Source organism: Sminthopsis crassicaudata, chromosome 3, assembly GCF_048593235.1.
Source record: "Sminthopsis crassicaudata isolate SCR6 chromosome 3, ASM4859323v1, whole genome shotgun sequence".
In the NCBI taxonomy this organism is placed as follows: Eukaryota; Metazoa; Chordata; class Mammalia; order Dasyuromorphia; family Dasyuridae; genus Sminthopsis; species Sminthopsis crassicaudata.
In genome coordinates this window covers 434012410-434028916 of record NC_133619.1, presented here as the reverse complement: position 1 = coordinate 434028916, position 16507 = coordinate 434012410, and the positions used below count along the sequence as shown (strand labels likewise).

At 34.8% G+C, this 16507-nt stretch overlaps 1 protein-coding gene across 1 annotated transcript in view; it reads right to left on the bottom strand.

Moving 5' to 3' along the window:
• The window catches only part of PDE11A (phosphodiesterase 11A), a 474543-nt gene that overhangs the window by 68993 nt on the left and 389043 nt on the right, over window positions 1-16507 (bottom strand). Inside the window, exon 15 of the mRNA XM_074303019.1 lies at window positions 13233-13333. Coding sequence (XP_074159120.1) covers window positions 13233-13333 — 101 coding nt within the window. The remainder of the gene's footprint in view (window positions 1-13232; window positions 13334-16507) is intronic.

Here is a 16507-nt window from a genome sequence, read left to right as displayed (position 1 = left end):
CTTTGCAAACCATAAAACATTATGTAAATTTGGCCATTGTTATTATTAACTGCTACTACTAACACTATGAAAAAATGAAATCATCATTACTATCATCAGTCAATATCTTCTATGTACTAATGGATGCCAAATTCTATATTATAAATACAAACTAGAAAATATCCCGGAAAATTCAATTAAGAAATTGAACTAGGATTGTTTGATTATCTTTTTTTAGGGAAAAGGAATTGTATTAATTTTATTAACATGTATGTTTTTACATTACAAATATATGCAGAATACACCAACTCCATGAGAGGTCTTAAAACAAAGTAAAACAAGTAAAAACCAAAAACACAGTGATCTCATCTGAGCTGCATACAGCATTCCATGTCTATAGTATCCCCTATGCTATTTTTTTCCTGAGGTAATTGGGGTCCAGTGACTTGTCCAGGGTCACACAGCTAGAATGTGTTAAGTAGTAGTAGTAGTAGTACTGAGGCCAGATTTGAACTTGGGTCCTACTGACTTCAGGGCTGGTGCTTTATCCACTGTGCCACCTACCTTCCCCTATACAATTATTTTTAAGTAATAAAAATTCATTTTCTCTTCCACCCCTTCTTTCACATCAGAACAAGGGAAAAAAAATTCACTCTACCACAAATGCATAATTAAGCAAAACAAATTCTCTTGTTAGTTGTATACAAAGATATACATATAAATATGATATAGACATCTATAAGTATATATCTATATCACAATTTGGAGAAACAGAACATCACACCTTCCTATCAGGAGATGAATAGTATATTTCATCATTGGTCCTCAGGAATTATGGAAGATCATGTATTGAACAGAATTCTTTAAGCTTTTAAAGTTGTCTTTACAATGTTGTCATAAAAATTGTTTTCTTCATTCTGCTCATTTTATTCTTCATCAGTTTATAAAAGTCCTCAAAAGTGTTCATTTTTACAATATTAATGTTAAAGAATAAATTGGCTTTCTGGTTCTGCTCACATCACTATTTATCAGTACATATGTTTTTCTTTATTTCTTTGAAATCATCTATTTCCTCATTTCTTATAACACTATATTATACCACAACTTATTTAGTCATTTCTCAACTGATGGGCATTCTTTTAGTTTCCAGGTTTTTTGCCACTACAAAAAAGACCTGCCACACACATTTTCTGTACATATAGGAGTTTTTCTTTTTTCTTTTATCTCCTTTGAGTAAAAAAAATGAGAGAGCTGGATTATTGAGTATTATTATTGAGTAAATGTATTATTGAGTAAATATTTGTGTATAATTCCAAATTGCTTTCTAGAATCTTAGTACTCATTCATAGGTTTATCAAGAGCATATCACTGTACCTATTTCTCCATGGGTAGAACCAATTTATATAATAAAAATGACAGTGTTACCTAAATAAATAAATTCATTCAATATCATACCAAACTACAAGATTATTTTATAGAACTAGAAAAATAATAAAATTCATATGGAGGCAAAAAGGTCAAGAATCTCAAGGAAAATAAATGAAGCAATGCCAGGCTTTAAACTATACTGCAAAGCTATAATTCTCTCTCTCTCTCTTTTTTATTTTCAAAATATATGAATAGATAAGTTTTAACATTCACTTTTGCAAAACCTTGTCTTGCAAATTTTTTTCCTTCCCTTCCCTGCAACCTCTCCCCCAGAAGGCAAGTAATCCAGTATGTTAAACATGTGTAATTCTTCTATACATATTTCCACATTTATCATGCTGCACACACACACAAAAAAAATCAGATCAAAAAGAAAAAAAAAGAGAAAGAAAACAAAATGCAAGCAAACAACAACAAAAAGAGTAACAATATTATGTTGTGATCCACATTCAGTTCCTAAAGTCCTCTCTGATATAGATGTCTCTCTTGGTCACAAGATTATTGGAACTGGTATCAATCAAGTCATCGTTGGAAAGAGTCACAATCATCGGAATTTATCATTGTGTAACATTGATGCTGCTGTGTAAAATGATCTTTTGGTTCTGCTCATTTCATCAAGCATCATTCATGTCTCTCCAGGCCTCTCTAAAATCGTCCTCCTGATCATTTCTTATAGAACAATAATATTCCATAACATTTATATATCATAACTTATTCAGCCACTTTCCAACTGATGGACATCCACTCAATTTCCAGTTTCTTGCCACTATGAAAAGGGCTGCCACAAATATTTTTGCACATGTTGATCCTTTTCCCTCTTTTATGATCTCTTTGGAGACAGGCCAATTAGAGACACTGCTGGATCAAAGGGTATGCATAGTTTGATGGCCCTTTGGGCATAGTTCCAAATTACAAAGTTATAATTCTCAAAAAAATTCAATGCTTACTAAAAACTAGAAAGATCAATCAGTGGAACAGATTAGTTATACATTATTCAGAAACAAATATATCTAGTACTCTAGCATTTTATAAAACCTTTCAACTTCTGAGGTAAGGACTCACTGGAAAAAAACTGCTGGAAATATTAGATATCAATATGGAAGAAATTCGATTTAGATTGCCACCTCACACTTTATATAAGGATAAGGTCCAAATAGAATGTGACTTAGACATCAAGTCACATCACAAACAAATTAGAGAAATTTGGAAAAAATTATTATGAGATCTATGAATGAGAAAAAATGACCAAAGAAAGAATAGAGATTGTACCACTATCATTGATAATTACCCAGACACAACACTGATTCATAAGAACTTAATGCTTTTTTAAAAAAAATAGATGCTACCATCCCAAATACTCATAATTTCTTAGCAATATAGAATAAAAAGCTTTTAAAGTATAGAAATCCAGTCAAGGAGTTTCTAGAAGAAGAAACTATACATATAATGGAGTGATCATTAGGGTTTTAATAACCAGTTAGCAACCATTTCTCTTGGGGAAAAATATTAACATCTTCTTCATTAATTTCTTAAATAAAGTATCGATTTGTATCATTTGCTGACTCATTTTGTTTTGCTTTGTTTTTATGAGACAATTGAGGTTAAGTGACTTGCCCAGTCACACAGCTACTAAGTGTCCAATGTCTGAGGTTGCATTAGAATTTAGATCCTCTGGATTCCAGGGCTCTTTCTACTGCTCTAACTAGATGCCCTCATTTTCTGATTTTCAATATATAACTACTCACACAGAAAAATTGAACAATGTTAGCTCTCTCCAGATATGTTGGTTCCAACACACCATTGGCATATCATCCCTGGTATCCTGTAAATTGTTGGGTTGTTCTGAAGATGCTTTCAGTGAACCTACCAGAGATTGAGCTTGCATTCTAATACTTCTATTCAACTACAAAAAAGCCAATATTTTAAACCCAATATTGAATAAGATGAAATAAACATCCTAGGACTGTTTCTATTTGAACAATATTTAAAATGAGGAGAAATGACTTGCTTACTGTGGTGATGAAGAAGAAATGGAGAAGGAGGAAGAGAAGAAACAGGAGGAGCAGAAACAAGAGAAGAGAAGAAGAAGAAAGAATGAAGAGAAGAAGAGGAGGGGAAAAGAAGAAAAAAGAGGAGGAGGAAGAGGAGGATATGATAATGGTAATGTGGTATAGTGGACAGAAAGCTGGTCTTGGATGCAGGAAGACCTGAGTTCAAGGGCCACTTCTGATACAGTATATGTCAGTTATTAGGGCAATGGTACAAATGCTACAGTGTCTACTTGATTATTCATTGGTGATGTCTACAAAGTCTCTAGTAAATAAAAATTTGGAGTCCAGAGTGGGTCATGGCTATTTGGGCTACTGGTTCAGGACCTATAGGAGACTGTATTGTTGACAATTCAGCTTGTTGACATCCATGACTATATGACCTTATAATAAATTCTTCATTCTTCAAATACAAATCTTTTACTTCCTATATCTTTTGATTTGGATTAACCTTTTAAGTTTCAAAACCAGAAGATATTCCTTGGTTACTATTCCCTTTCATATATTATCTCCCTCTGGAAACAAAAAAAATGTTTGCTTTTATATTTTTGTATCCAACCCTTGCTTAGCACAGTGCTTGATATGTAACAACAATGTAAAGCATTAATAAAGGCTTTCTAATTTATTCATATATATGTATATGTGAATATGCATAAATAATAATTGCTAATGTTTATATAGCACTTATCCTGTGCCAGACACTGGTCTAAGTGCTTTATATCATCTCATTTGATTCTCAAAACAATCTAGGAAGCAGGTGCTATTATCATACCTATTTTACAGATGAGGAAACTGAGGTAAATAAATATTAAGTAATTTGTCCAGGGTCACACAGCTTGTATGTATTTGAGGCTGGATTAAAATTCAATTCTTCCTGACTCCAGGGCTCATATTCTATCACTATAACATGAGACATATAAAAATTAGGACTATCAAAATCAGAATTAAAACAAACAAAAATAAATGGACTTTAACATGATACCACTGTAAAAAGTGATATTTTACTTACATAAAATAAAGGTTAAGTCAGTAAAGAACAGATTAGTTGATAACCACTTTGTCAACTTTTTAGCACTTGTAGAATTTTTGCCTAATTTCACAGATGTGACCAACAGAAATCTTCTCCTCTTTAGTGTGTACGCTCATCTCATTACTTTTAACATCTCCTTCAGTTCACCTTCAATTAATCCTCTCCATTCTTTACATTCATGCTTTTTAATATATTTGAAGGCAACTCTCATATCACCTTTAGTGGCTACTTAACTGAGCTTTAAAGTATTAAAGAATCAAGAAATCATAGAATAATGTAATGGAAAGTAGCCTTCAGAGATCATGTGATCCACATTCCTGCCCTCTCATAAAGACCTTGGAGAGATGCCAAATTGATTTGAATCTCTCCAATTTTTAGAGATCAGACCCAGAACTTGAGAACACCTCTAGAATCCATCTTTGCCTTTAGATTTCTCAATATTATAACTGAAAAGATCTGGGTTCTAGTGTCAACTACATGACCTCAACTCTAAAATTTCATGGTGGTTTTTTTTCCTGAAACCATTACCAATTTAATAATAACATATTTTTGAAAATAAGTATGATGATAACAATTAATATTTATATTTGAGACATCCTCTATAGGAAATGAAGTTCACTAGGTGATCTTGATGATATGGTACTTAATTGCATCATGCATCATGATATACTGTAATCTCCTAAAGAAATATATAATTATCCCTAAAGAATCCTATCTAATTATTCAACAAAAAATACCAACTGAAGGAAGAACAGTTACTGTCTAGACTATGATAAGTTGTTGGATGGACAACTGTTAGAACTAGTCCATAAACAAATCTATCTTGAATAGCTTTGCACAGGATTCAGAATTGACTAGGTAGAAGAGAATGAATTGAATTTTCTTTGCTAAATTATGCAGGTTTTCTAATGACCTTCATGAAACATAGACTTATCATTTGATATCCATATTCTTCTAGTGATAAATTATGAAATATCATTCTCTCTAAGAGATTAAAGTTGTGAGTCAATCAGAAAACAATAGAGACGTGCATAGTGGGTTTGAGTGGGTTATATTATATTATGAATGAAGGATTGTATAGGATAAGCAACATAACAGATATCATCAGAAAGACAAATAATCAGAAGAGAATAGTGAGAATGACAAGTAATAGACAACACAAGTGTCAAAAAGGTATATATGCATTGTCAAGAAGAAAAAGGGTAGCCAGTATATTGTTTGAATCCTCCATGCTGGATTTGTGGGAGGGCTTGAGCAAAAAGTTAAATAAGGAAAAGGATGGATAAGTTAGGGTCTTTATCATTATAGGGAGCACTGACATCAGGGAGACTGATTTACTGGACAACAAGATCTATCAAAATATTAAGATACCCTTCCATTCCTGAAGCATTGACAACTATTATCTGCACTTTTACTGTTCTCACCATTAGCATTTATACAGAGATTTGATACATTGAAAAGTGATACAAATCCCTAGCTTTAAGCTTTAAGGTTTACAAAGCACTTTAAATATCTTCTCTCATTTGATTTAAACAACCTTGTGAGATAGGTACTAGGTACTATTATTATCATCTCCATTTTACAGATAGGGAACTGGAGGCTTAGCAGTTGAAAAACTGCTCAAGGTCACACAGATAATAAAACTCTGAAGTGGGCTTTGAACTCATGGTTTCTTTCTTTCTTTCTTTCTTTCTTTCTTTCTTTCTTTCTTTCTTTCTTTCTTTCTTTCTTTCTTTCTTTCTTTCTTTCTTTCTTTCTTTCTCTCTCTCTTTCTCTCTCTCTCTCTCTCTCTCTCTCTCTCTCTCTCTCTCTCTCTCTCTCTCTCTCTTTTCCTTCCTTCCTTTCTTTCTTTTTCTTTTCTTTTTCTTTTTGGTGTGGTTCCAAATCTAGTGTTCTAGCATTATGCCTCATCCATCTAAGAATATGAATATAAAATAATTGAAAATCTCTTAAACAGTGATCCAGGCTGTATACAGACTTAACTTAATTTGCAAATTAAGCTAACTAGACAGTTGAATAAATTGAATAAAAAAGAACATCATTTCCAACCAGCCTTTGATTTACCTTCCCCTTCCCCCCACCAGTTATCATTAAAGCTGCTGATGGTATATGGTTGATGGGTGAGACATGACATATTATACAAGGAAGCTGCCTATTACAAAGGTTGATAATTCAATGCAAAGTCACAGGCAGAAAACAAAATTCATTTCTTTCATACAAATTCATGACACAATGACAGAACAGCTCCTGTGAGAATAAATACTCCAGTGATGGAAATTTTAATAGCTGTAGTAGCTGGTATGGAAATCTTAAATCAGTCTAGCCCTAAATTGGTCACAGACTTCAGATCACATTAGTAAAGCTAGATTCTACTTGCATCACAGAGAAGGAGCTCAATATGTATTATCTCTTAGGGGGAAAATCCCATAATAAAGAAAGGAAAAATATTAGCACACCAATTTGATTTTCTTTTCACTGATACCTCTGGTATTTTGCATAATCTGGGTCTTGAGTCTTAAGATCTGACTGCTGAAGGAAATGGAAGACTGCATGCACGTACAATATTCCTAGCATAAAAATGACAAAGATTTGGTAAAATTATGCTCTCAATACATCCTGTGATTCAAATGGTACAAACTGAGCAAATGACATGCTTTCAACCCTAATGCCCTAGAAATCCACAAGTGATCCAGTGAGGTCCAAGGCCAGCCTGAAGAGATGGGCACCCCAGAGTGAAGACACACAAGAGGGTTGTGAAATGGTAATCAGTGGTACTGTCTTTACTACATAACATCTGAGTTTCTTGTGGTTGCTAAAAGAGGCAACTATGGTGAATGACTTACTTGCTTATTTATTTATTTTTTACCTTCAGGTCCTAGCCACATACATAAATAGTAAATACTTAATATATGCTTTTTTATTCAATCATTCACAAACCTGAATCTTCATGTATAGGTATGTGTTCTGTCAGAAATGACATAATGTCAGTGAACAATGTCATTAGGCTGAGATGATAACTTATATTCATATCAAAGGAGACATTTGTAAAGCAGCACAGTGTTAGGTGCATGCTATTGTAAACATTCAGTCCTTTAGTTGTGTTCCACAGTTTGTGACCCTCTGGACCATAGTGTTCATGGAGTTTTCTTGCAAAAAATATAGGAAATTTGCCATTTCCTTTTCCAGTGATTTACCCAGGATCACACAGTTAGTAAATATTTGAGGCTGGATTTGAACTCAGGTTTTCCTGACTCCAAGTCCAGTGTATTATCCTTTTGAGTTACCTACCTGCACATAGGAGATGTGTAATAGATGCTTATTTCATTCCACTTCATATAGTGCTTTAATGTATACAAAGTTCTTTCCTCACAAAATTCTTTGAGATGGATAATTCCAATATTATTTGCCTCTTCCAAACTTTTCCATTTCCATTCTTGACATCTCTATCCTAAACACTTAACAAATGATTATTGACTAGCAGTCACCCAGACTTGCAAGCTTGCGATCATTCTTAATGCTTTCCTCTCCCCACATTCAATCATTTATCAAATCTTGAAGTTCCTGCCTCAACCTCTCTCACATTTGCTCTCTTTTGTCTACTCATTCCACAACCACCTTAAGTTGGGCCCTCATCCCCTCTGACCAGGACTAGCATCCCTGACTTCAGTCTCCTCCCTCTCCAAGCCACCCTCCACACCAAACTGATAGTCCTAAAACACTGATCAGATTATTGTTGATATGTGGATAATGACATTTTTCTTGAAGAATTATCAGTGGATCTGTAATGTCTCAAGGGGTTAACTGATTTGATCAAGATCATTCAGTCAGAAAATTACCAGAGCCAAGACTTCAGTCTAAGGCTAATCTGATTTTCAAAGGCAATAATTGTGTCCTGGATTTAGCCTATCACTGCCAATAACAAAAAGCCATATGCTTGAAATGGAGGTGCCATCTGATTTCTTAGCTGTTGTTGGTAGCAAAGAGGTGAAACAGATGGAATTAAGACAAAAGGACCTTATTATAAGTCATGAAGAGTCAGTTCCTGCCAGCATCTGACTCCAAATCCAGTGCTCCTTCCACATTATGAGGGTTGGCGACAAAGTATAAATAGCAACTATTTCGGTTCTGGCCAGAAATTTGTATGGTCTTCCCCTCCTAAATTAATTCTTTTGTGAAGGCAAACTAGGCCATCTTTTGCCTCAATTCTTATCTAGTCTTTAATTATTGAATGGGCATTGACCTGAGACCTAGGGAAAAAATGACCTCCTATTGCTATCACCATTCATTCTGACCTAAGACTTGCCATTGGACTGAGATGACTGAAGAGAGTGAGGTTTGCACAGCTTTGCCTCACTTAAATCCAATTCACTTGCAAGTCAAGACATCACCCTCCTGATGTCATTGGTTCTCACTGAAAACAAAAGACAGAACAACAACAATGGGGTGGACCAAATTTAGAAGTCATGTCCATTGTCAACCAAGTAGGAAATTTTAAAAAGTCCATATGGGAAGAACGAAGAGAGGAAAATGGCTTTGCCAGGATTGTATTCTGAAAGTCAAGGCCACTTGGAAAACCACTTTTTCATATAAACCGTCTGTGATAATCTTCTTGTGATAGTTCAACCTGGGCTGGCAACCCAATGTCATTTATGGCATTTAGACAAATGACTTAAACAATTCCATGGAATCATATAATGAAAGTTAGAGCTGGAAGGGCCTTAGAAATCATCTGGGTCAGCCCCCTTAGTTTGTAGATAGACCTCTATTCTAGTGATGAAAAGGCATTGCTTAAGGTCACATAGTTATTTGACTATGTAGCTGTTCATTTCTTTCATCTCCCAAATGGTATGATTGGCAGAAGTCAACAAGAAACCCTTGGCAATTGCAGAAGTTTTTATGAAGAGCTGCAAAAAACACGCATCAGAAAATCCACAAAATGATCCAATATCCCTTAGATCCAGACTACTACATCATGAAGAACGATATCATTAACTTCTCAAACAGAGCACTGAAAACATTTTACTCTGGGTTTCAAGGACAGTAGCAAATATCACTGCTAGTGAAAAGCAGCTCACTGGAAAATCTCCTCTCTAATCAAATATGTTTTTATTATGCTTTAGCATTTTGCTTTCTTGGCAGACGTTCCACTTTTAATAATCGGATCCCCCAAACAAGCAACTCTTAGGAGAAAGACATTGAAATTACCCACATAAAGGAATTGCTGTTCGGTCATCAGCCACATATCATAAGGCCTGATCATTTAAAAATTTTACCTGGAGGCTTTTCTGTATTTATAAAGTGTAAGAGAACCACCTTACCTGTTTTACACTGTGATCGTTAAAGTCTGTTAATTTATATTTATATTTTGTGCTTTGTTTCTGCATCTACTAAAGGTAGATAAATGTTAGGCAAGCCTCACCTCCAGTCCTGTTAGTTATTCCCAAGGTAATGAATCACCAACACTACTGTCTTCCTATTTCAGCTCCATAGATACTCGAGGGAGAAAAGAGGAGCTCTTGTTTTTACGGGACTCACACAGGTCTGTCATAGCTCCTGGTGTGTGTGTGTGTGTGTGTGTGTGTGTGTGTGTGTGTGTGTGTGTGTGTATGTGTGTGTGTGTGTGTTTGTGTGTGTGTGTATACTTTCTTGAAAGTTTATGGGTTGCTCCTCAGCTCCTGAGGACAAAGAGAAATAAGCTAGCTGCTAATAATTCCAGTAACTATAATGAAAGGGACAGTCAGTCAGACTGATAGGGCTAATCTGATTTTGAAAGAAAATAATTATGTTATGGATTTAGCCTATTACTTCTGATAACAAAAAGCCACATGCCTAACACAGAGATGCCATCTGATTTCTCAGCTGTTGCTGAAAACAAAGAGGTCATATGATGAAACAGATGGAATTCAGATAAAAAGACCTTGTTGAAAGTGGTGTAGAAGCAGAAAATGTGCTGGAGTCAGCTCTTACCTATCAGCTTGTAAGAGCTGATTGTTAAATTTTCAAGAAAGAGTCAAATGCTACAAATCACCACCTAATATTTTTGTATTTGAATTTTTTTTTCCCTCCCTGAGGCTGGGGTTAAGTGACTTGCCCAGGGTCATACAGCTAGGAAGTGTTAAGTGTCTGAGACCAGATTTGAACTCCGGTCCTCCTGAATTCAAGGCTGGTGCTCTATCCACTGCGCCACCTAGCTGCCCCACCTAATTTTTATATTAGTTGTCTAGATTTAAAAAAAGAAGTGTGTCACATAGACAGCTCCCTACCTGACCTGGTCCCCTGCAGAGTTAAATGATAAACATTTACCAGCATACCCCTGAGTGGATGGCACAAAGCTGTAAAGCACAGTGCCCAGACCAATGGCCAGTTCTGTCAAACTAGGGAAAAAACTGCCAGAAAATTTGTCTTTGTCCATTCTTCACTGTCTATTCTGTATTGTCACATAGGTAGAAATAGCCTTACCTATACTGTAAATGGAGGAGGCAACCCCTTTTCATCGAAGCTAATATATCTCTCTCATTGTGACATCAAAGTCTCAGAAACTCTTGTAACACAAAGCATCATATATTTACATTATTTTTTTTAAATATAAAGGTTAATAACTTTGAATATAATGCATGACAACAGCAAAATCTGAAGGACAGGTGAAAGTTGGATTCACCAAATTTTATTGTAATAAAGTTCCAAATTCTAGGTTTCAAAGAGTTATCATCTTTTATGAGGCATCTCTCAATTTGATTTTCCAAGCCATTGATGGTAATGCTTTACATTTGTCTAGCACTTTGCATTTTTCAAATCATTTTCATTTAGATGAGAGGCAATGTGGCATATGGGGAGATTTGGGTTCAAATCCTGCCCATGACAAATACTAGCTGTGAGATCTTGAACAAGTCACTAGAATAGGCATTCCCCAGTGTCTCAGGCCATCCCCTAAAACTAAGTTATAGAGGAATTGCCAATCTACATTGGTAGTTTCTACACTGAAGATTTTTTTACATCAATAAAAATTCAATTCAGTGCGTGTGTGTGTATGTGCATGAGCGCTTCATTTAACTTTCTTAATTTTCCTATGATGTAGATGGAACAATTTGATTTTTGCCATCTTATAGATGACAAAATAAGACACAGGAAAATTAAGGGATTGGCCCTAAATTACAAAGCTGATTAGCATCAGAGCTAGGATTAGATATAGGAAAAGTCTGAAAAGAAGGAAAGAAATAGGACAATATTTAGTGGGGATAGATGATAAATGAGAGAATAAGGTATAAATAGTATAATTTAATTCTTATAACCACCCTTGGAGATAGGTGTTTTTATTAACCCCATTTTATAGATAAAGAAACCAAAGTAAAAATTAAGTGATTTGCCCATTATCATGGAGATTTGAAATAAGGTCTTTTGACTCCAGACTTAGCCTTTCATTCATTACATATTAACATAACACATTATCTCTCCTCAAATCCTCCCTTCCTTCTACCTTTCCTCTAAGTGGAGAGGATGACACCATTCCCCAGTACCCTAGACTCACAACTGAGGTATCAGCGTAGGCTCCTTACTGTTTCTTATTCCCCATATCCAATCTGTTATAAGGCTCATCAAGTTCACTTTTGCAGTATCTCTCAAACAAACCTTCTCTCCTAAGACACTGCCACCTAATTCCAGGATTACTGCAATAGCCTGCTGGTGAGTCTTTCTACTTCAAACCTCTCCCTGTTCCAATTTATCCTCTATTCAGCTGTTAAAATGATTTTCCTAAGAACAGATCCTGTCAAGTCACCCCTTATTCAATAAACTCCAATTATTCCCTATAATCTACCAAATGCACAATTCTCTTGTTGATGTTCAAAGTCACTTAAAACTTAGTCCCTCCTCTCCCATCACCTTATAGGCTTCTTACACCATATTACCCTACCACACACTCTTAAATCTAGTTACAATACCAAAACATTTCATCTCTTGGTGGCATTTTCATTGGTTGTCCCCAGTACTGGTTCTGGAATGAAACATAAAATTGGTGACTTTATCTCTCTTAAATCTAATTCACTTGCATGTCATGGCATCACCTCCCTGATGCCATGATCTTCTTAGAGAACAAAGGATAAACAAAAACCCCCATAATGGGAATGCTCTCATTTCTCATATCCATATGCACCATCAAATCCAATTAAAATTCCACATTTTGCAGGAAGCCTCTCTTAATCCCTTTTTAATTCTAGTAATTAATTCTATTTCTTCTATTTATTATTTCATATATATGTAGGAGAGAGAAGGAGAAAAAAAGGAAAGGAAAAAAGAGGAAAGGAGGAATGGAGGGAGGAAGGAAGGAAAGGAGGGAGAAAGAGGGAGAGAGGGAGAAAGGGGGAGAGAGAGAGAGAGGGAGAAAGGGGGAGAGAGAGAGAGAGAGAGAGAGAGAGAGAGAGAGAGAGAGAGAGAGAGAGAGAGAGAGAGAGAGATTGTTTAGATATTTCTTTACATGTTGTCTCCATTAGATTGTAAGCTCTTAAGAGCTGGGACAGTCTTTTGCCTTTCTTTGGATTTCTCCAAAGAAAAGCTAAAAAAATATCGAGGACTAAATTGTATAATCCCAAGCAGGCTTCATTATGGAAATGGAAAGTAATTCAAAGATGGTGATTTTAATTTCTCTCTCTGTGTGTCTCTCATGTGTGGATTATATATGTATGTATGTATATGTACATACACACATCCATATACAGATTAATAGATTAAGTAGATTAAATGCCAATACGTACTCAAAATACAAAGTTATGTCTGTTGCTAGTATGGACTGCTTCAAAAGCTGCATGAGATCACTGTATTCCTTGGAAGATAAATTAGCAAAGATGTTGTGACCCTGGAATGAGAAGATGAAAGGTCAGAGAGCATACTCAACCCCCATTTGTTTCTTTTGCATTTTTCCTAAAACAAAAGTTGTTTTTGAAACACAGCAACAGAAACCATAAAAGCAAAGCCAAGTGAAGTTTGTTATATGACAGTTAGGACTTTTGAATGTAGATGATACATAAATAGCCAAATATGTAGGCAAATGTAACATTATAGGGAGGAACAAACATAATTAAGAAGGTTTTATATAGTTATAAAGAAAATATATTGGAAAAGTTTAAAATATTTAAATAATTGTATATTCATATTCATAAATATATACACCCACATTTTATCCATTCAATGGAATTTTCCCATTAGGATTATCATATGGAAAGTTTATAAAATACTTGGCATCCTACCCAACCTTAATCCCAAAATAAATATTTGTTTCACAAGAAACATTTTTAAGCTGTCATTTTGGAAACATTTTGCTTTTGAAACAGATGCTTTCAACTGGGGGAAATCAGTTATCATTAATGTGTTTAAGAGAAATGCTTGATAGATTTTACTTAAAAAATATTTCCAGTTCAGTTCATTGTTTCTGTCTCTATTTGTCTCTCTTTCTCGGTCTCTCTGTCTCTTTGTCTGTCTCTGTTTTTCTCTCTATCTCTCTCTGGCTGTTTCTGTCTCTCGATTTATTCAGTATTATCTTTACTGAAGAGCTGAATTTTTGAAAATCAAAAATTTGTTTTAAATGAATTAAGTGGCTTGTTATTCTATTCTATTATTAATGCTTTTTGTAAGGTGGATAATTATTTTTTCAAGGAGAATAATCAAATCCTACTTTTCCTGTTTTATAATCCAGATTTTCATATATTTGCTTTTAGAGAGGTAAAACTATATAGATACCATGATTATCATTTTCATTAGCACAATATTAATACTATTAAGTTTGATTTGGGGGGAGAGTTAAAAAAACCCTGAAAAAACTCTGAGTAAATTCCTGTCCCAGTAATGCTTTAATATCAATTAGAAAATTATATCTTCCAAGACTCTAAATGAGAGTCTGCTACTCTGAGTTAATTTACCTCCTATGGATGAACACTTTATTCTCAGAGAATAGTTCATTCATATTGGTTCCAACTGGGACCCAATCCAATATTAATAATAATTTTCAAATGAACTCTTCCAGATCCTTAATTCAGCCAGTAGAATGAAGACAAATAGCTAAATGGATGCTGGTATCACAAAGTCAGCGAGAATCCCTCGTAGCATTGATCAGACCCAGGGGGCTGAGTCCAAGGATAGAGGGAATCAACTGTCCATCTCTGACTATAGCCCTACTACATTCTGCAGTGTCAGGAAAAATAACTCTTGGTGTTAAGATACAACTGAAAATTGAGTTATCTTGATTAATTAGACTGAAAGACCTGGAATGTATCTTTTTCTTTTTTTTTTTTTAAAGCAGGATTTCATTTTAAAGAAATGCATTTTCATGACTTTCAAAGGCAAAGTCATAGAACAGAGGAATGATTTCAAGATTTAGAATCAGAAGACTTGGATTCAAATCCAACTGTGTTACTCATTATCTATATAAACTTGGGCAAACCACTTATGCATCCGGTCCTCTGTTTTTATCAATTATAAAAAATGAGGGCATTGGATTAAATGATCTCTAAGCTCCTGTGAAGTTTTTTTTTTCCTTGTTTCTTTTTGGTGAGACAATTAGAGTTAAGCGACTTATCCAGAGTCACATAGCTGGTATATGTCTGAAGCTAAATTTGAACTCAGGTTCTCCTGACTCCAGGGCTGATGTTCTATTTACTGCACTATCCATGTCCAGTTTTGAAACTATCATCCTGTGATGACTAGCAAAGTATTGTCTAGCAGAGGATAGCAAGACTGACTTTCATAAATAAAGAAGTTTGATATATACATTCTTTAAATGAGAGGCAACATGAAAGTGGATAGAGAGATATTCTTGGATTCAGGCATATGGATTCAGGTCCCACCTTTGATACATTTTGGTTTTGAGATTCCAGAGAAATCACTTAATTCCTCAATGCCACAAGCAACTTTCTTACTAAAAATTGCAGAACAGTTGCTGATTTTGTTTATATGCAAATCTTAAAAAACATTTTGTTGTTTAAAATAGATATAAGGATTTTCTTTGTTTAGACTCTTTGCTAAGTAAATCTTTTCTTCATAAATAATTCAAAGGTGGATATCAGCTAAGATTGTCTGTATGTGTATATATATATATATATATATATATATATATATATATATATCTTCAGCTTAGAAATTCTTAGAAAGAATTTCATTAATGGGGCTTTATTGCAGTGAGTTACTTGTTTTCATGTGTGATGATCATTATAGAGAAGCAATGGGACTAGCTATCTTGAGTACTTGCTAAAGTAGCCACGCTTGTTTAGGATGAAAGAAAAACCTTAAGGGGATATGATAACTATTTCTAAGAACCTGAATATGGTTTGACATATTCTGCTTGCTCTCAGGTAGGAGAATAGCAGTTAAGGAACTACTACTAAGAGGCTGCTGAGAAGGAGATTTAGACTGGCTGTTAGGGAAAAATCCTTAAAATTAGAAATATTCAAAAGTGAAATGGACGCCCAGCCTTAGACACTTCTTAGCTGTGGGATACTGGACAAGTAATATAACCTTTATTTATCTTAGTTTCCACATCTGTAAAAGGAGGGTAATATTTCCCTCACCTAGGTGGTTGTTAGGATCAAATTAGATAATTATTGTAAAGCACTTTGCACATGATAAATGCTATAGAAATATTAGCTATTGCTATCATTGCTTAAGAAAGTATTGTATTCCCCCTCACCTGAGGACTTCAAGTAAAAGCTGGATGACCCTTGCTGGGTATGTCAGAGAGAGAATTCTTACTTAGATATGATTAGATTATATGTCATCTAAGACTCTAGGATCTGTGATCCCCAAAGGCAAGGAAGATCAGAGATTCAGCTAGTCTCAGCACTCAGTCACTCAGCAGTGAATAGAATACTAGGCCTGGGAGTTTGAGTTCAAATTTTGTTTTAGATGCTTACTAGCTGCGTGACCCTGACCAAGCCACTTAATCTGTCTCGGTTTCCTCAATTGTAAAATGTGGATAAAAAAAATACTTACCTCACATGATTGTTGTGAGTATGGAAGGAGAAAATATTTGTAAGTTCTT